This window comes from Sciurus vulgaris (assembly GCF_902686455.1).
Source record: "Sciurus vulgaris genome assembly, chromosome: 6".
NCBI classification, from domain to species: Eukaryota; Metazoa; Chordata; class Mammalia; order Rodentia; family Sciuridae; genus Sciurus; species Sciurus vulgaris.
In genome coordinates, this window is record NC_136466.1 from 105,446,249 (window position 1) to 105,468,541 (window position 22,293).

The window sequence follows — 22,293 nt, forward strand, 5'->3', positions numbered from 1 at the left end:
ACTTAACAATCAACAGGAAAACATGCATAATATGCAAAGAACAAAGAGCTTCATGGATTTTTGTCACTATAGTCAAGAACAGAACACAGATCCTAAGCTTCATTCTCCTACATTATCATGCAGAGAACCACCACTTCACATTTCAGGATGTAAAAAAAACACCTTTGGTGTCAAGTGTATAGCCTAAGTAACCACTCCAAATGGGAGTTAGCCATAGAATCTCCAGCTTGAAAAGGACCTTAGAGATCCTCTGGTTTCTACTCTTTATTACAAAGAAAACTGAGGCCCAAGGAGAGTAAATAATGTGCTTCAAGTCATTCATGTTATAAATAACAGATGAGGAACTAAAATTCCCACTTTTGTTATCCAATGTGATACTCTTTTTTTTTAAGATACAAAGCTTCTTTAAAAAGAAAAAACAGCAGGTGCTGTGGCACCCCGGTAATCCCAGCCACCTGGGAAGCTGCAGCACCAGGACCACAAGTTCAAGGCCAGTCTCAGCAATTTTGTGAGGCCCTAAGCAACTTAGTGAGATCCTGTCTCAAAATTAAAAAATAAAGTTCAGTGGTAGAGCACTTGCCTAGCACATATGAGGTACTGAGTTCAATCCGCAGCACCACATAAAAATAAATATATAAAATAAAAGTATTATGTCCATCTATAACTAAAATAAATTAAGAAAAAAAATAAAGAATAAAAAGGGTTGGGAATCTGGTTCAATGGTAAAACACCTCTGGGTTTAATCCCTGGTACCAAAAATAAATTAAAAAAAAATGTTTTAAAAGAATATAAAGGCAAAAACATAATATAATGGAAACATTGCTAGAAGTCTCTGAGTTTCCCCATTGCACTGAATACTGACTCATTCTAAATTAGAGAACTAGATATGATAAATGAATCATAAAAGTTCAAATCCTCTACAATTTTTTTATATAAGGCTGGTTGTAAAATAAAGATATCAGACCTAGTACATATTTTAATAAAATTACTCAAGTTTTTTAAAAAGGTATTTCATACATTAAAGACAAAATTCATTAGTATATTCTTTAAAAAAGAAGTCTTTTAAAATGTTAAGTAATTGTTATCCTACCTGATCCCTTTTCTCCAGATGTAGCCAGAAGTGGAGGCAAACTGTCCTCATCATTAGGTAAAAGACTAATTTTATTGCAAACGTACTTGTCAATACCACACAATAACCTATAATCTGAAATACTAGGGACAGGTAAATTGCTATTAACCATGTCACCGGTAGGAGCAGGTGGCTCCTCAATTTCTGCAAAAACATCATCAACTAGTGCCAAAGAACCAGAAGTAGGTATCCCCTCAGTTCCTGTGTTGATAGACTGTTTTTCCACAGATGGAACGTGAAAAATAGTACTCTGAATTATCTCTTTTCTTGTAACATCGCCTATCTCATTGTTTGTTTTTTCCACTGTAGTAGAATGGGTATGATCCACTGGGTTTACATTCTGTAAAATACGGGATAAAAATTCAATCAGTTCTTATTCTCTGTTCAACTGTGGAATACTGAGCTTTATAGTAAAACATATAGTTTTAGTAAGAATAAAAAGTCATAAATTCTTCTAAAGTAATATGTCCCAAGAAATAGTACCATTTTACTTCTTAAGTTCAGGAGAATATGATGTTAAGGAACATAAGAAACTTAGAATCACAAAATATTTAGGTAGATATAAATAACTTATAGACTGGAAAAAAATGAGAAAAGAGGTTGAGGATCCTGCACCATATCACATGTAATCAACTTAGTTCAACTCAAGGCTCTCCCATTCTTATGATGATCAAAAAAGTCCTGGGAAGGTAGGGGAGAAGGAAAATGAGGGAAGGAGGGAAAAGGTCAGGGAGCAGAGTGGTACATACATTCCATAACAGGACCAATAGAACAAACTACACCAAATCTGCTTCAAGATCCTTTCTTTTTAGACTGGTAAGAATCAAGAATCAATATTAAATAAGAGTAATTCATGAACTCATGTGATATTTTCTAATCTGTGTAGGACTTCCACTTTGTTGAAATACTGATAGAGAGTAGATCCTAGAAAAGGAACATATCTGGTTATTATGCCCATTTGTAAAACCTAGCTCAAGAATTCTTACTAACATGTGGCATATATTGTCCATCTACTATTTAAACATAGCATGTGTGTAAATGCAAGAATAAATATCACCATCACTTTTCTGAATGTCTGAAAATCATTAAATCAATATTAGTCTAAACAAAATGCTAAATCTTAGTTACATTTACCAATATCAAAGGTTCTCAAAGTGCGGTCCAGGGATTCTAGAGGTCCCCAAGATCTTTCAGGAAGTCAATGAGGTCCTAAGATTTTCTTCATATAATTAATGAAAACAACATATCATAACACACTGAATGCAGGTATGTGTTCTACTAAGTAAGATATTAAGGAATTTGCAAAAATGTAAAACAATGCCACTCTTCTTACTAAATTGCTTAGGTTTTTAAAATTAAGTTTTTTTCTAAAAATATCATTTCTACTAATGTAATGGGTTTTATTATTTTGTAATTAATAAATATTTTAAAATTTTCTCAATTTCAAATACAGTAATTATCAATAGGTATAAACCATGTATCTTAGGGGTTCTCAATAATTTTTATCAGTACAAAGGGGTCCTAAGTCTAAAATGTTTGAGAACCAGTCAGTGCCTGTAGGCTAACATGAAAAGGGTAAAATCTAAAGCACATTTGCTATCTCAATACAGGTCTACCTCAGAGATATTATAGGTTCAGACCAAGCAATAAAGTGAGTCACAAGAATTTCTGGCTTTCCAGTGCATATAAAAGTTATGTTTACACAATCCTGTAGTCTATTAAGTATGCAATAGCATATCTAAAAAATCCACAAGGTATATATCTTAATTTAAAAATACTTTATTATTAAAAAACGCTAATGATCATCTGAGCTGTTGGAAAAATAGCATTGACAGACCTGTTCCACACAGGGTTGCCATAACCTTCAATTTGTAAATAATGTAACATCTGTGAAGTGCAAAGAAAGAAGTGCAATAAAATGAGGTATGCCTGTACATCACTTACTTTAGGAAACTCAAAGCATTCAAAAGATAAGCACTCTAATAATCACATGAGGAACATCCGAAAAATAAAATTTTATTTAATAAGTTATTTAGACTACTTACCATAGGCACATCAGGTAAGAGAGGACTAAAGTCTTCAGAAAATCTTTTACTTCCTGATGATAATTTTGTTGTATCTGCAACTTCACCATTAGGCAAAATGCCATCTGCAAACCATACTCTTTTCTGTTCTTTGGAGCACAGTCCTAGAATCAGTTAGGAAAGCAAATCATTTTAGTTTGGCAATGTTGCAGGGACATAAAACCAAATAGTCAGAAAATGTTTTCAAAACCTTTTGATGTCCATTGGCCAGCTCTACATTTTCAGAGATACAAAGCCTAGATAAATATTTTTCTGTGTGTGATTCATCTATCCTAAGTAGAGTCCTTTTCTACCTAATTCATACAAAAGGAGCTTATTAGACTAGATGTGACCCTGGGAATCACACACACTGAAAGGAAGTATGTGGAGAGATTATACCGTAAAGACACTGAGGGAAGATTTAAAGCATATATATGGAGGTTGAGTTTTTGAGCATGGAATGGGGAATGAATAAAACTTACCGATTAAGGCACAGGAGTGTAAAGTGGAGGTCAGAGCATGGCAGTTAAGCAAAAGAAAACATAAAAAGAACAGAAAGAAATAAATAGTCTAAAAAAGGAAATAGGATCACATATGCATACAAGAAAGTCATTTTTTACTTTCATTTAATGAGAGAAGCATAACAGTTTCTCTTCTTATGGATACAAAACTTTATTAATATTTATTACAAATTCCTCTCAAATTTGGAGGAAATGACTAGAAATAAGCACAAATATTTATTCTCTTTTGTTATAAAGTATCCACAGAGGAAGGTCATGAAAATTGGTGCCAAAAGATTTTAGAACAATATCAAAATACAAAAGGTTTCCAAAACTGAAAAAAATTGAATCATACATATTTTTGCATTATCAATGCACATATGTGCATTATCAATGCACAATGTACTCTTCTTGCATTTGCAATAGTTTTAAAATTTAACAATTTTGATTGTCAATATAAAAATATGTAAATATTTTAGACAAATACATTCATCTTTAGAGTTATAATACAAAACCATGTATCTTGAATCTTCTTATTTCATTTATAATCATTAATGCAAAATAGCTACTGAGTGATAAACTAAAATTCAAAATAATTGTCAGAAGAATCCAAATCTATATTTAACTGATATTTACAGTTATTTTCTAGCATATTACAGTCTTTGTTCCCCAGACTGTTTAAAACTAAACATGGGCTTTTCTCAAGATTCGAAATGACAAAAGATTATAAGAAAAAAACAAACAAAAACTCAAAGGTTTAAAAATAGATTGGAAAAAATTTTACTATTATGGTAATTTATACAATTAAAAAGATTTTTTAAAAAAAAGAAGATATGTCAGGGGGCTGGGGCTGGGGCTCAGTGGCATAGTGCTTGCCTAGCATGTGTGAGGCACTGGGTTCAATCCTTAGCACTGCATAAAAAATAAATAAAAATAAAAAATCATTACTAAAAAATAAGAAAAAAAAAAAAAAAAAAAAAAAAAAAAGAAGAAGATATGTCAGTTACTGACCTATTGTCTCTGAAGCCCAAGCCCACCATTCCACACAGAATGCTAGGCTGGAAGTATGGAAAGTGCAATTCTCAGTTTTCTTTGCTAGTTAATTGGCTATGGTTGGGTTTTGCCAATGGTAGGCACTGGTGGGAAACCAGAGGTGGGAAGAGGAAGAATCCTTTCTGTTCTACTTCCTGCCAGGACCCTTGCAGCAGCAGTAGAACTATCATTACCACTAGATATTGCTGCATGCCTCATAACTTTCAGAATTTCTAATATCCTGGAACTCCTCTTGAGTTATCTGAGCACCAACCAACTAGGCCATCCCTTAATGGTTCTAGCACTTTCCACATGGCTTCTCCCCAGAGGTCACAGCCTCAGTCATGTGATGCTCCACCCCTGATTCCCAGGTCTGAAAGCCAAGCTCTCTTCCTGATGCCCTTGCTCCAAGTTTTAGTAATACTCTCTTGTCCCATTTCGTTCCCCCAAATCCCACTGGTGGTGGCTGCTTCTTGCAATTACTAGTCTCTCAGATGCTTGACCATGCCCTTTTAGCTCCAATATATATGTGTAACCAATTCCCTGTGTTAAATTCTTCCTCCTGATATTTAGACTGGTTTCTCTTTCCTGTCTACACTCTGACTATATGAGATAATTTCTATTATAATAATTTATGTTTAGTCTAAGAAATAGCATTTTATTCCTGTTACCTTCAACACTTGGTTGTTTAAGTGCTGAGATTGGCAAAGTTGTAGGTGAAGGTATGCTAGATGTTTGGGTCTCCTGAAGAGGCTGGATGATGGCACATCCATCAGAATGATTAGATTTAAGATTAGAAGCAGTTGGACTCATCATCCTTTCAAAGGCCTGAGCTAAAAGAGGGAAGAATAGTATTAAAATCTCAGATGTTTTCAAAGTTCAAAGTAAATTATAATAATAAATATTTAATTTTTTAAGTCAAAAGAAAACAAATAAATGGCTTATCAAGAAAAAGAAGTGGTGCCTGGCAGAGATACTATCTGAGTAACTAGCAAAAGCTCCTCCTTACTTTAGTTGGCAGCACTCCACTTTGATAAGCTACCAATGAGTTATTTTGATATTTTATTTGGTTTATTTTGATATTTACTACAGAAAATACTCCTTTTTAAATATGAGTATCTCTCTGCTTTTGCCCTTGTACTCTTGAGGATCTATTTCCAATATAGTTAAGAGTGACTCTTTAACACATAAATCACTATCTAATCACTGCTTAGTTTAAAATTCTTTAATGGCTTCCAAACTGGAGTGAAAATTTAAGTTGCTAAAATGGCTCACAAAATCCTACATGAGGGGCTGGGTAGATAGCTCAGTCAGTAGAGTGCTTGCCTTGTAAGCACAAGGCCCTGCGTTCGATCCCCAGCATCCCCTCCAAAAAAAAAAAAAAAAAAATCCTACATGATCTGCATCCCTACCCTATTCTACCTTCCCAATTAGCTACCTTCCCTAGTTAGACCTCATCTCTCACTACAATCTCACTTGCTCACTATGATCCAGGCAACCAGGCCTCTTTGATTTTCAACAAGTTAAGCAAATACTTCCCTAGCCTATATTCCCTCTGTTTAGAATGCTCTCCCCAAAGGTACCTACATATTTTATTCTTTCATTTCCTTCAAGTGTCTATTTACATGTCATTATCATAAAGCCTCACTCTGACCACCTTATGAAAATACTACCTCTTGGAACCAATCTGTTACTATTTATCCCTGTTCCACTTTAAATTTCATTTTAAGGTACTATCACCATCTGATATCTTCTTTGGTTACTATCTTACATTCATAAGCTTCCTGAGAACATTCATACTAAGCTTACATTCATAAGCTTCCTGAGAACAGGGTATCTGTTTTGTTCTCAGCTGGAGCTCCAGAATACAGAATAGTACCTGCATATTGTTGAAAGATTTTTTAAAATCAAAAAACACAGAGCAGGACTGGTTCAACATTTCCCCAAACGTATATGCTGCCATTGTTAAAATAATCTTCCTCAAGTGCCACCAAATGATAGCACTCTTAGAAAATGGCTTCTGTTAACCAAGTGAAATTCACATATCCTATACTCTGGGTTTCAAAGTAATTTCCAGTTTGCCCCAAATCTACCTGATGGCTTTCACATGCACACGTCCACAGGACTCATATAATCTCAACACAGCTTTTTCATTATCCACAACCTCTATTCAATTTTTTTCCTTCATGAATGTGTCTTACAACCCTTCTTTCACTTATTAGATAACATTATTTAAATAATAACTTCTATCATTTTCAACTCTATGGTAAGTTAACTGTTTATTCATGCTTTCTTATAATATGTAAATTAATGATAATAGCCCTCTAAATTAAACAATATGCTTATACACTACAAGATAGCAAAATATGTAAAGCTAAATAAACTAATTTCACATTTTTTGATAAATCAAAGTTTGATCTCAGTATCCTATTGAATCTCTTAAATGATTATATGCTCTCCTCTCTTGAACCTTATAGTCAGAAAATGTTTTAATTCCTACTCCAAAATCTAACTTGTCAACTCAAATAATACATCAAAATTTCACGGCTGTTTTATCATTTTTTTAAGTGGGGGCAGACAATTATATGGCAGCTTGCTCTAAAATTTCTGAATTCTAGAAGATGGCCTTGGTTAACAACACCAGCAGTAGTCTTCTAGGCTACTCACAGTATAGAGAAAAAACAAAAAATAAAACTGTAAGCACTAAGCCTAACCTCTCCATAAACAATGGTGGTAAAATGAAAATATAAAATGATTTATACGCTACTATCTTCCAGAGCACAGGTCAACAGCAAGTAGAGCAGCTTACCTCAGGCTAACAGACTCACATCAGAGCTTTTTGGAGAATTGCTGAAAAAATTTATCTTCATTCAAAAGAGAAAAACAAATTATTATCAGGTATTTATTCTTCTGGCTAATAGGAAGCAGTGCCTGAGCTAGTGCACAGGTCTGGTCAAAAAAGGCCCAAGAAATATTTGCTGGGAATTAAACTGTCAACATATCTCTGAGAATGCAAGAAGTACTCAAAAGAACGAACATGTATTTAGGGGAAAAACACAACAAAACACATACATACATAAAACCTGTGAGAACTCAAAGAAGGCCACCAAGACTGTTGTTGAAAATGGAAGCTAACTAGAGAGCCAGAGAAACAATGTGAAGTGCACACACATAACATTCTAAAATGGAAGGGAAAAATATATGAGACAAAATGTGTAAACAATGTGGCAGTCCTATGAAAATCATATATATTAATAGCTTATCTTTTCTTATTTTAGGTTATTTTCTAAAGGGGGGAAACTTTATCTTACCTTATGATATTAATAAATAATGAGTACTATTTATTGGTAGACATAAATGTTTAGATTAAGATGATGATGATGATGATGATGATGATGACAAAAACAAATAGGCAGATGAAATGCAGCATTTAGGGACTTGGTACCTGTTAAAAGTTAATGAACTGCCACTCCAGAAACTGAATGCTTCCTTTCCAGACTGGTAGTATTAATTGTGAGAGTGGAACAAAAAGAAGAGAAACCAAGCCTTGGGATGTCTCACCTAAGCCAGATAATTCAACACTAGGTCCTTGCCTTAAGAAAATAAAGAAGTTTATCTTTGTCATAATCCAGTTGTTTTTAAGATATATTCAATTACTGGAAGAAAACATGTCAGGTTAATACTCACCTTTATTAATAGTCTCATAGCAGATTACACACACTCTTGCTTCCTTTTCTAGATACTGCAGTTTACATTTCCTATTACAACAGACACCGCAAAATACCTATGAAGAATAAAACACTAAATTTGTTTTTGCTTCAAGAATACATTATATCTATAAGAGAGAGGGAAAAGGGAGGTCCAAAATCTAATTAATCAATAACCATTTTTCCTATTCATTTTTCTAATCACCATAATTCTAATGATTTTTTTACCTTCAATAAGACTTTTATGATTTATAGCCATATTTCCTGATGAGGAAAATGCCTCTAAATCAATTGTTAATTGGAAAGGGAATAAAAACTTTCTTCAAAGAGTAAGTTTATCACTTAAAAAGCTTTTTGTAGAGGTCTTTCACCTCTTTTGTTAGATTGATTCCCAAGGATTTTATTTTTTTTTGAGGCTATTGTGAATGGGGTAGTTTTCCTAACTTCTCTTTCTGAAGATTCATCACTTATGTATAAAAATGCATTAGATTTATGAGCATTGATCTTATATCCTGCTACTTTACTGAATTCACTTATGAGTTCTAAAAGTTTTCTGGTGGAATTTTGTGGTTCTTCTAAATATATAACCATGTCATCAGCAAATAGGGATAGTTTGAGTTCTTCTTTTCCTATTCGTATTCCTTTAATTTCTTTGGTCTGCCTAATTTCTCTGGCTAGAGTTTTAAGGACAATGTTGAATAGAAGTGGTGAAAGAGGGCATCCCTGCCTTGTTCCAGTTTTTAGGGGGAATGCTTTCAGTTTTTCACCATTTAGAATCTTATTGGCCATGGGCTTAGCATAGATGGCCTTTACAATGTTAAGGAATGTTCCTACTATTCCTATTTTCTAAAGTCAGCTTCAGTATTCTGAACCCTGTGTAAGCCAATTTGCCTCTCAGTGTTTCCCTGGGCATCAGTCACGATACTAGCTACAGAGTGGTCCTGAAATTTAGTATTCAAGGACAAAGGGGGATCTGACTGAATTTGGAACATCTGATGTGTCAATATGAAAAAGATAAGGACAGTATTCTTAAATTTCACTGAACTTAGTAATAACTGTTCCTCATTTCCCAGAATGTAATGAATATCCATGGCAATGTGACATTTGTTCAATTATCAAGCAATTTATACAATGGCAGATATTTTACATATTTCCATGACTGGGAGGTGAAAAATACTGATTTTAAACTAACTCAAGCATGCAGTCACCAGTTAATTAAACTTTTCTGTCATTACATTTCATTTAAAATGTCCCAATACAAGACTCGAGCTGGGGATATAGCTCAGTGGCAGAGTGTTTGACTATCATTAATGAGGTCAAAGACAAAGATTTTTATGACTTACTTTCCCACATGCTCTGCAGTGATGTCGCCGTTTTGTAAAAGTAAATTTGACTTGGCAGTTCATACAGTTTGGAGCTTCTGAATCAGGAACCCAAGTGGGTTGTTTCTGGCCCAAAACTAAGCCTTCTTTGCAAGTGTTTTCAGGTAGAGAATCTTCATTTGCAGCTATAAAACTAGATCTACCTTCAAAATTACTTTCTATATCAATATAATTAGAGTTGAAATTAACCTGAGGATCGGTTATAGAATCTGTAGTACAAGTATTTGGAGCAATGGTATTTGCTATGCTAGGTTCACTTTCTGGCATACTTGGAACATCTAGCTTGTTCAGTTGCCTTGAACTCCTGGTTCTTGATGGAAGGTTAAGCAATTGCTTAGGTCTAGCTCCCCCAACATGAACAGACTGACTGTTAGTATCAGAGACTGGTAATTCATTCATCACCTCAGTCTTACTGATAGGTAACTCTTGTTCAATTGGAATTCTGCCTTTTTCCCCTATAGAAAAGACATCATTTTCTCTTATATTTTGTTTTTCAACTGCTTCACATATCATGTTAATACCATCACTTTTCCCAGCAGCTCCTGCTTCAGCATTAAAATACATGTCATTGGCACTTCCATCATCTAAGCCTTTTACATCTATCTGATTCATTTGAGATTTTAAGTCATTTACATTTTCTTCAAAAGATTCTATGTTAGTGGTCTGAAGATACTGTTCTGTCAGAAAGGCATCAAGTTCAGCATCACTAATTAGTGCACCACTTTTCATGCCTTCATCAATATTAAAGTAATCTAAATCTTGCCCATCCATATCACTGCTTGAAAAAGCAAAACCTTCGCAATGATCAGGAGACTCTGGGGCATTGGCACCATAAAGCTCCACTTGAGATTCTGCAGCTATAGAAGAACTGGTGTCATCAGGGTAATCCAAAGATTCAACTCTGATCACCATCTGCTCAGATTCTACCTTTCCATCCTCCCTTTTTTCATTTACTGGCTGAAGAAGTATGGTTTTACATTTTTCCTTTTTCAAAAGATCAGTCACCCTGAATGGTTCCCCATCTAGAGCAACATTCTTCTGCATTTCTTCATGCACAGTCACTGAATCTTGTAAATGGTCTTTAGGTTCATTCTGAGGTAAAAAATCACCATGTGCTTTATTGTCAATTAATGATCCACACAAAGACCCAGATAATGGAAGACAGGATAATGAAGAATGTACACCTTCTCTTGAAGTATGTAAAGTTGAAGAGGAATCTTGGATTATATCACTATTATCTTTAAGGTCTAAGTTTCTTGAGTCTACTTTTGTACATTGTTTTATAAACACAGCAGTTCTATCTTCCTGAAAGGAAAAGTCAGATAATTTGAAATTTTCATCTTTTAAATTTGATTCATTTAAGCATAAACCTTCATTTTTTGGAAGACTTTTGCAAGGCAAACCACTGGTACTACCTCTTTCTTCTAAACATTCTGTGGTAGTTATGACTTCCATATCTAACTCCTCTTTTACTAAACAGTCATCATCTTTTAATAATTCACATGGCCGACTATTGTGTTGCAGGTTATCTTTGGCATCAAACATTTTGGAACTTTGTTGTGTCAAAACAGATGACATGTTAAAATCAACAATTGGTTCTAACTGACTAGAGATCTTTTTATCCTTCAAATTTTCTGTTTCGCTGTAGTTACAAGAATCTGAAAGTACTGTATCTACTTTTATACCCAATTCTTTGGTTTCACCAATTTCTCTATTTTGTAATTCAGAGTTGACATCATTCTGAACTTCGCTGACAGTATCACAAGCATGGTCTATTGAGGAAACACACAAAGTATCTGAAACTAAAGATGAATCCAATTCAGTCAAAGAATGTGCACTAGACTTACAATCATCTGGCAATAATTTTCTAATATCTTCTTCACTATTAGTTGCATGAACTAAGTTACCCATATCACTTATTAAGTCACAGACAGGTTTACTACATCGTCTCATGTATAAAGGCTGGATTTCATCTGAAGTACTACCATCCACAGAAGAAAGAAGATCAAGTCCTGTTACATTTTTTTCATTTTGTATAGAAGTTAGTCCCTCAAGAGTTTTTCCGTTCAAAGAAATCTCATTTGCTTCATGGCATGTTTCTGACGAGGCACAATTACTAATGCAATGTTGGTCCTTTGGCAGCAGTGAAGTTAGCTGTGAAGAAGCCAACTCTGAAGAAACTGAACAGTGGTTAGAATCATATGCATTTTTTGCATCTTGGAGATAATCTTGTTCATCTAATCAAAAATAGAGATATAAAGTTATTCAAGAGGTCCTAATCAAATAGATATTATAAAGATTATGTTTTTTAAGACTTCTAAATGGAATAAACCTTATTTGGCCTTAACGTACTTTCTGTTTTTTTCTTTTGAGTATAAATGTCATAAAGTGACAGTTTATTCCACTTAACTCAGTTGCATTGTAAAAACCAGACTAAGAAAAAGCTGAAAAACAATCTAACTTCTTTATTCTGCCCTCCAATTTCCTGGTCTCCATTCTGAGGAAAACATCATCTCTCACAGTGATGAAATCTCAACTTAAATAGCACTTTAAAGTTGCTCTTAGGTTGCTCATATGCTGATTTGAAAGATTTTTCTTACAGCTAAATTTGTATCTGCAAGGAAACTTCTAGTTTTCTTCCCTTCTGACTATTGGCTCCATTATGTATTAGAATAATATGTTATAATGAAACAAGTGAACTTTTTATGGAAGAAAACAATAAGACTAAAACTGAAATCAAATTTTGCTAAGAGTACTTTATATCTGAAATAACTGAATTACAGAAATTTTTAAATTCACATAGTGGCAAAAATAGAAAAGCAACAAACCTGGGTTCTGTTCAAAATCATCAAGGAGTTTGTCCAAGTCACTGATGGCTGCTTTAAAATAGCTGTCCATCCTACCGGTGGACTTATTCAGAATTTAATTCTTGTATATCTAGAAAATAAAAAGTATATTTCATTTAATTTTCTAACATATAAATATTATGCCATCTGTTCTATCAAATGAAACATGAAATATAAACAAAAATATATTTCACAATATTCCTTTGAGGAATCTACACTTCAGATGGAAAAACTGTCTCCATATAAAAATGGCATGAGTCAGGCCCAATGGTGCATGCCTGCAATCCCAGTTGTTCATGAGACTGAGGTAGAAGGATCACAAATCCCAGGCCAGTCCGGGAAAATTAGCAAGACCCTGACTCAAAATAAAATTTTAAAACGTGTTGGGTTGTAGCTCAGTCCATGAGGCCCTAGGTTCAAAACTCAGAACCAACAAAAGAAAAAAAAAATGACATGGATATGAAAATCAACTCTAACAACATAACATTTATACATGTAAGCTATTATGCATTTTAAAACACTTATCTAAATAATTCAAGAGTCAAAGAATTCACAGTGAAAATTAAAAACACTTAGAAATACTACATATCAAGTAATATAAAATATACAAGATAAAAATAGTGCATAAAAAACCAAAAGTTACTTTTATGAAAAGAAGAATGAAGTGAATGAACCTCTGTTCTAAGTCAGAAATTCCACTAAAATAGACCTGAGACACTTTGTAGGAACCTAAATAACTAATGAGATAATAACAAAAGAACAATGAGGCCAAGTTAAAGGGGTTCTCACTAGCTTAACTGAATATTAAGTTAATGAAGACCACAAGGACTGAAAACAAATCAGATAGAAAAATCCAACAGATCATAACAATACTAACATAAAAAACACACCACTCATTGGAGGGTTGTTAGGGCACTAACCTACTACTACTAGTCAACTTCTAACCTATTACTCTGAAAGCTAATAAAATAAGGATTTTTTCTGCTCTTCATTTACAAAATATACTTAGGATAATAAAATATTTGCTGGCAAGAATTCCATTTCAGTACAGAAGAATATTAAAACTTTTTAAAATCACCTCTTCATAGTCCCTAATGTAAAAAATGAACCAAGCAATGGCTATCATGAATGATAAAACTGTTAGAGAAAAAGGTTGATGGGGAACGAGAAACTGCTGGGATCACGACCATCAACATAATCTGAATTCAAGATAGATTTCACCACCAGTAAATATGGAAGAACACATCACATAGAATATATTCCTGCCTAAAGATCTGATGCTGAATCTAATCAAATTTTTAGAACTGCATGTTTGTAAGAAATTCAAGCCTAGAAAGAAAAATTAGATGACATAAAAAGAAAGCACTCAGATTGCTGGGCATGGTGGCATACGTCTGAAATCCCAATGAATCAGAGGCTAAGGTAGGAGGATTACAAGCTCAAGGCCAGCTTCAGCAACCTAACTAGGTAATATGTAATTTAGTGAGATCCTATCTCAAAATAAAAAATAAAAAGCGATAGGGATGAAGCTCAGTGATAAAATGCCCCTGAGTTAAATTTCCATAACAAAAAAGAAAAAGAAAGAAAAATCAGCTATATTAATCCAGAAGGTAGAATACTTTTTCTATTTTTTAAAATACATTTGGGGTTTTATGTGTGTGTGGTACTAGTGACTGAACCCAGAGGCCTCTACCACTGAGCCACATCCCTATGCCCTTTCATTTTTTTTTTGAGACAGTCTAAGTTGATGAGGATGTCCTCAAACTTGCAATCCTCCTGCCTCTGCCTCCTGAATTGCTATGATTATAGGTTTGCACCACTGCGCCGGGTATGATAGAACACTTTACAGCAAAGTTTTTCAGATTGTCCATGGTGAATGATTAGTTTTTGTTGTTGTTGTCCACATTCCCAACTTGCTACAAACTGTTACTTTTGTAAAACACAAGAAAACACAAAATCTGTAATAATGAACACAAACAAAAGGATATAGTTAAATAAACACATGGGAGATTGCCTGGAATGGAGAACAGAAATGGGAAATAAAAAAAAGACAGGAATTGAGAGAGCTTTACAAGAACCAGCTATGGACTGAGTGCTGTGAACTAAGGACACCTGTGGTCCAGAAAAGAGACTTGAAATATGGGTTAAAAAGATTACACAGACGGGGCTGGGGTCATAGCACAGTGGTAGAGCACTTGCCCAGCATGTGTAAGGCACTGGGTTCGATTCTCAGCACCACATATAAATAAATAAAATAAAGATTCATTGACAACTAAAAAAATATTTTTAAAAAGATTAGACAGTTCAAGAGAATGAAATGAAAGAACTTTCTGAAGAAATTACCTAAGACACTTTATAAGAGCCAAGGAAGAGATAAAATGAAAAAAGAAGTTAAAAGACATAGATGAGCTGGGAGTAGGACTCAGTGGGAAAGAATGAGCTTGCATACATGAGGCCCTGAGTTCAATTCCAGCATTAAAAACAACAATAACAACAACAATAGACGATGACACAGTGAGAATGGAGTACCATAAGGAGAAAAGAGCGTGGAACAACTTAATTTGAAGACCATTAAGAGGAATTTTTCCAGAATTGATGAAAAACTCAACAGAACAGATACAGGTAATACATTAAACCAAGCAACATATACAAAGAGAAATCTATACTGCGACATTGTGTGAAACTAATGAACCTCAAAGATAGAGCAGCCAGAGAGAAAAGATCAATTTCAAAGGAACAACAATATGTAGGCAACAAACTTAAAGCAACAGGGACACTTCAGAGTAATAATAATATGGTATCCTAACTCAATAAAGCATATTATTTCTTTTGTTTCCATTTTTAAAACTGGTTATTCCATACATAGAAGAGTTCACAAAATACACAGACCAAGTCAATTAAAGGGATTTGGAGGGACAGATAATGCAGGAAGAAGAGGAATAGTTCAAGGAATATTCTCAGGATAAAATGCAAGGCAACTATGAAACAAACAGGAAGCCATAAATAAGGAACATATGGAGAACAAAAAGTGAACAAGAAAACCAACAAAAGAAATCTTAAAATGTAAGAAAGGCTTGCTGGGTGTGCTGGCACAATCCACAATTCTAATAACTCGGGAGACTAAGGATTGCAATTCTGAGGCCATCCTCTGCAATTAGTGAAGATCTGTATCAAGATAACATTAAAAAGGGGTGAGGTTATACCTTAAGTATTAAAAACTTGCCTAACATGTGAGAAACTCTGAGTTCAATCCCCAGTACTGGGTGGGAGTAGGGGGGCAAGAAACTTGTGGGTATGTAGTGAAAGCAGTGCTTAAAGAGACAGTAATAGCAATAAATGTATATATTTTTATAGAATTAAAACCTGAAATCAATAATCCAAGCATCCACCCTGGCAACTAGAAAAAAAAAATAAAAGGAGCCAGGTGCAGTAGTACACTCCAGTAATCGCAGTGACCTGGGAGCCTGAGGCAGGAGGATCACAAACTTGAGGCCAGCATCAGCAACAAAGCAAGGCCCTAAGTAACTTAGTGAGACCCTGTCTCAAAATTTAAAAATAAAAAGAACTGGAGATGTAGATAAGTGGTATGCACCCCTGGGCTCAATCCCCAGTAATGAAAAAAAAAAAAAAAAAAAAAAAAAGAGGAATTTTGACTGAAAACAAGTAAAAGAAAAGATTAAAAATAAGTGTGAAAATCAACGAAATTAAAAACAGGATACAGGAAAGCAGTGTAAGTTAATAGAGAAAACTAATAAGACCAAAAAAATTGCTCTTCAAGAAGATCAATAAAGTTGATAAACCAAGATCAAAATAAAAGAGAAACAAATTATTAATATCAGAAATAAAAGAGGATTTATCATTACTGATGCTGTGGACACTAAAAGGAAAATAAAGAATTTTATGAACTCTGTGTTCATAAATTTAATAATTTAGATAAAATGGATCAATTTCTCAAAAGCAAACTTATACATGGAGAAAACGATAACACCCAAACCCATACCTATTTTAAAAATGTAATAGATAATTAATACCCCTCCATAAAGTAAATCATCAGGTCCATATGGATCCATTGGTGAATTTTACCAAACATTTAAGGAAAAAAATTATACCAATTCTCCGTAATCTTCCAGAAAAAAAAGAATCAGAGGGAACACTTCCAAATTCACTCTATAAGACCAGCATTACCCTAAAATTAAAACCAGATAATATCACAAGAAAGGGAAGTTATAGACCAATATTACTCATTAACATAGATGCATATTCAACAAAATATTAGAAAATTGCATCTAACAATGTATACAAAGAATTATATAACATGACCAAATGTAATTAACCAGGTATACAAGTACAAGGCTAATCCAACATTTGACTACTCATCATTGTAATCTACTACATCAGCAGAATTATCACATAATATCAATTGATGCAAAAAGAAAAAAAACTTGGGGAAAAAAAAAAAAAAAAACCCAGGATCCGTTTATGATAAAAACTCTCAACCAACTATTGAGTAGAGGAGAACTTCTTCACATGGATGATCAGTATTTACAAGATACCTACCATTAATTATGAGAACCTGCCTTCCCTCAAAGACTGGGAAAAAGGAAAAGATCTCTCACCTCTCTAATTTAACATGATATTCAAAGTTCTAACTAGTATAATAAGACAAGAAATAAAAGGTAAATTGTTTGGAAAGAAGTAAAACTGTATTTGCATCTCTATACAGTAATGTACACCTAAGAATTAGGCTATCTGAGGTAAAAAGATAATATTATAATCCAACAATTTGTAAAAGGTACAGTAACACAAATCTGTATATTGAGACCTTTTAACATGAAATCTTATTAAACTATATATGTTTCTCATTTCATAATCTAACAGTGCTGGGGATTCGAACCCCATTCTCAGGCATGGGAGGCAGGCACTCTACGTGATGAGCTATTTCTACCGCACTACGTTTCTCATTTCAATCAATCAAAATGTACTTTTTTGATCAGCAATCTATCACATATAGTGAAAGACGCAAAATAAATATAAGATATGCTCCCTGTTTTAAAGAAGTTTATTTAAATAAAGTGTACACATGATAACAAATCTTTAAGATTATTTGCTTTACCAAAAAAAAAAAAAAAACCAAAACCTCTTCGTGATTATTTTAAAAATTGGCAACAATGTGGAAAATTAATCAGAAAACAGACCAAAAGTATGGAAACTCATTGAAAATGGTAAGGCAAAAAACATGAGGACCTGAGCTGAGACAGTGCAGTGAGGATGAAAAGGAAAGAGATTGAAAAGTGGCTACAGAATGAGAACTTTTGAAGAGCGAAAACAAGGCAGGCTAGGAATGCCACCAGGTTCCATTACGGGTGACTGCATAGATGGGGGTACCACTGACGATGACAGGCAATACAAGAGGAGCAGGATTAAGGGGAAACATGAGTTCACTTTTGGAGTGTTGTCAGAAGTACCTTGAGAACATCCTGGGGAGATATCCAAAAGGCTTTGAATGTAAGAATCTGGAAAGCTCTGAGAGTGATAAAAATTTGAAAATTGGCAACCACAGTTGTTAATGGGTAAGATCACCTAGGAAAAGAATACAGAAAAGGATAGGAGCTTGACATCAGATAACTAAAGATCACAGTTTATGTTCCCAAAACCACTCTGGATAAAACGTTACCTAGAGTTATATATACTTCTATACAAAAAATCTCCAATAGGTAATGTTAAACAAAATAAAATCAAATTTCAAAGCTTTATGTAAAATATAAACCCATTTTTACAAATAAGCTGTTTAAAATGGTATTAACAAAAGCACATGGAAAAAATATACAGGAACAAGCATCAAACTGTTTTTAATGCTAAAAATCCGGGGATGGGATTATGTAAACCTTTTAAAGCCACATTATATGTCTTTATATCATTAAATAAGCATGTACTTTTGTAAAGAGAGAAAAAAGACAATTTTATTCCTTTCCTTAAAAATTATAGTATGCATCTTTACAATATAAGGGATAATAAAAATCTGTTAGAAGAACACTTGGACACTGGATTTTAAGTGGCAATAACAACTTATAAGATCATGAGAAAATGTTCAACGAACCATCAAAGTAATGAGAATTAGAATAAACACCACTCGTTGCCTACTAAACTGAAACATAAGTTTTTTCATAATAGAAGTATTCAATGTTGGTAAGGGTATGCTTTTTTTTTTTTAAAAAAGCATATTTGCCACTACTGACAGAAAGTAAACTGATAGAATCTCTCAGGAAAACAATGTGACAAGAATTATCAATAGCCTCAAAAAATGTTCTCGTATTTGATCTAATTATTTAGAAATTTAAGAAAATAATCCTAAACTATTGAAAACACCAAAGATTATGATCCATCATTAGTGAAATGATCTAAACACCAACATTAGGACACAATATAAAATTATATAGGCACTAGAATGAATCAGACATAACTTTCCTATGTTCATATATGTATACATGACCAGTGTAACTCCCCATCATATACAACCACAAAAATGGTAAGTTATTTTCCAAGTATGTATGATATGTCGAAGTGCATTTTACTGTCATGTATAATTAAGGAAACCAAATAAAAATTTTTAAAAAGAAAATTATATAGGTATCAAAAATAATGTTTATGAGGATCCAAAAAAAATTCTATGATGAAGCAATTCTGTTTCTAGAGAAACACCAGCTCTTGTGCACACATCACAAAGAACTTTCAATATTGCAAATCCTGAAATAATAATTATTTATATATAATTGAATTGTTATATTAAATTATAACTGTAAAATTGAGAACAATCTACTGGTCTGTTAATATAAGAACAGTTAAGTTAAACTTTCTCAAAACTGTAGACTGAGGACCCCTGAAAGATCTCAAAAATCTTTTTTTTAAGGGATGTCACACGTTTTAATTACATTAAATAATTGTTGCAAAATTCATGAAAAACAGAGAGCTAATGTCAAAAATTATCCATAAAATGAACAATGTTACATATAAATAATAGCAATAATACATGTATTAAATCTACATTGATGTTAATAAAGATGGTAAAGTGATAAAGGGCAAGGGATTAAAAGTATATGAATTTTCTCTAGGCATATAAGGGAGTTTTAAAGTTGTGGTTTGATTCTTTTTTTTTTTTCCTCAAAAATCTTTGTAAGGGTCTTTGAGATCCTTCCTTTTCCAATTACATATCTGTCTAGGATAGATTTTCTTCATCTGCTTTTATCAGAAAATCGATCACAAGTATTCAGTCCAGGGCTGGATTACCTGGTTCAATCCCCAGCACCACAGAGAAACAAACCAAAAAATTTTTCGGAAGTTTATAAAGTCAGTAAATGTAAAATAATTTTATATAATATACATTTTATATAATATACATTTAATATAAATGTAAAATAATTTTCCAGGCCCCCACCTGTAATCTCAGAAACTTGGGAGGTTGAGGAAGGATGATTACAAGTTCAAAGCCAACCTTAGCACTTTGGCAAGATCTGACCTCAAAACAAACAAACAGCGTTGGGTTGTAGTTCAGTGGAGCCCTCTAAATTCAATTCATGGGAGGAAAAAAAATTTAGCACCCTTCACTTACTTTTTTTTTTCACTATCAACCTAATAAAATGTATAAATCTGAAAAAAAAAAATAAAACAATCCTACCCTTCTCACTAAATTTTGTTTTGGAAAATAAAGTTTTCAACAAAATTATTTAATGAATTTATGGTTATTTTTAAATGAATAAAAAATAAAAAATTAATTTTGGGTTTTAACTTCCAAAATGGTAAATAAACTGCATTAGGAAATAAATATTCTTTTGGTTCTCAGTAATTAAATGCCGTTATCCCCAATCATAATGTCAAATAAACTGTAATATTATTATGTAACATTACGATTTGAAATAACAATTACATTAGAATTTAGTTTTATCTGCAATGTAACTATTTCAAAAGATTTTCTGCTCGTGTATTATCTGCATAATCAAAAAGTCAAAGCATGTTTATGGGACTGTTTGAAAACATGAGGAAAGCAAGCATTCCAACTGTATACAGAATCTCATCATCTTAAGAAAATGTACAAGGGGAAAGAGACTCAGAAAAAAGTCAGAACATTAACAGTGGAAGATTACCTTTACATGAAACCATGATTTTCCTTACTCCTAATAATTTTCAAAATTTTTATCACTATGCAGTTTAATTTTCAGACGAGAAAAAAATTAGTGAAAAATTATATATACTTCTACTGAATCAAACCATTAATCTTCTGCCAACTCAAGAGACCGTAAGCTCAAACAAATAATTTGATCAACAAATTATTTTTAAATATAAAAATGAACTTAATATCAAATTTATGGGCTGATTTCTATACACTCAAACTAACAAGAACATCCTTAATTTGGAATATTGTAATTTGCAATTACAGAACAAGTTAACGGTTAAAAGTAAGGACATCTTTTCAAAGGTAAAAAAGATAAGGTGGAGGGAAAGAAGAGCACCGTATCCTTGAGGATTACGAGGAGGAGAAAACGCATCGATGAAGAAATGGGCACTGAGATCAGGGACGGTGATGACAGATTCATCTGCCGGCACCCAGTCTTTTCAGCGCAGAGGCCACCACTCCTCGGGAGCCACAGCCACCTCCTTTAGTCACACCCCCTCCCCAGGCGCGACCAGCGGTGCTTCTCTCCACGTCTGCCGCGGCCCAGGGGTCCAAATCTTAGCAGCGCCCAGCCTCCGGGCGGCCCGAGCGGGTGGGACCCGGCACCCAGCCGTCCTGATTGTTCTCCTAGCCCGGTCCGGCCAGGGCTGGGATTCCCCAGCCAGCTCAGAGGGTTCGGAAAGGAACAGGTCAACAGCCTGGACTCGGTTCCTAGAGGAAGGGGAGGGCCGACCCGATGTCCAAGTCGGCGGGTCCAGCGGCCACCCCACCCTCTCCGCGAGGGCAGCACGGGTGAGGAGAGGCCAAGACGGCCAGTTCTGGGCAGTCTTACCTCCCTAACCCCTGCGGAGATCGCTGGGATTCGACACGACGATGCGCTGAGGAGTGAAGAGCGACCCCGGTCGGGAGTCCCGGGAGTGCGCGACGTCGGCTCAGAGCTTGCCCCCCTCCAGACGAGGGCCGCGCAGAAGGCGCAGGCGCAGTGGAGGCTTCCCGCTCCTCACACGCCCCCTCCCTCCGGGGCCCCTGGCGCCTGCGCGCTGCCACCGGGTCGAAACTGGGGGCGGCGGATTTCTTACCGGAAGTACCTAACTAGGCCGGGGGCGCCGGGGGCGCCGGGGGCGCAGGAAATTCGGCCCTTCCTCGGGCTGGGCTGGTCTTCCCACTAGACGCCCTGGAGCCCGAATCCCGAGGCGGCTTCCCTTGCCCTTCGCTGACCTACACGCCCCTTTCCCCGCCCGCAGCCGCCTCCTCCTGCCTAGCAGCCGAGGCGCTCCGGTCAGTTCTGGACAAACCCGCCCGGCAGCTGACCAGGCCTGCCCCCACGCCGCTGGCCTCGCTGAACACCTAACTTTTAAACTTCGAACTCGATTTACAACATCGCCTCCCAGTCCCCCTAACAAAAATGCTCCCCAAACACCGCAGGTTCCCAGCTCTCCAGTGAACTGGCCATTTTCAGTGGCCCTC

The 22,293-nt window shown here is 34.9% G+C and overlaps 1 protein-coding gene across 3 annotated transcripts in view; it reads right to left on the reverse strand.

Annotated features, from left to right (window-relative positions):
- Positions 1-22,041, reverse strand: part of ZFYVE16 (zinc finger FYVE-type containing 16) — a 42,865-nt gene extending 20,824 nt beyond the window's left edge. Inside the window, exons 1-7 of one of the 3 annotated variants that reach the window (XM_079145545.1) lie at positions 21,906-22,041; positions 12,642-12,750; positions 9,775-12,050; positions 8,412-8,508; positions 5,396-5,557; positions 3,175-3,317; positions 1,091-1,469 (exon numbers count right to left, since the gene is read on the reverse strand). In XM_079145545.1, the coding sequence (XP_079001671.1) occupies positions 1,091-1,469; positions 3,175-3,317; positions 5,396-5,557; positions 8,412-8,508; positions 9,775-12,050; positions 12,642-12,711 (3,127 nt within the window). In that variant the 5' untranslated portion in view covers positions 12,712-12,750; positions 21,906-22,041. Of the gene's footprint in view, positions 1-1,090; positions 1,470-3,174; positions 3,318-5,395; positions 5,558-8,411; positions 8,509-9,774; positions 12,051-12,641; positions 12,751-18,124; positions 18,266-21,658; positions 21,837-21,905 lie in introns of those variants that run through there. The other 2 variants (XM_079145543.1, XM_079145544.1) reach the window with 2 other exon arrangements.
- Between the last annotated feature and the right edge of the window lie 252 nt (positions 22,042-22,293).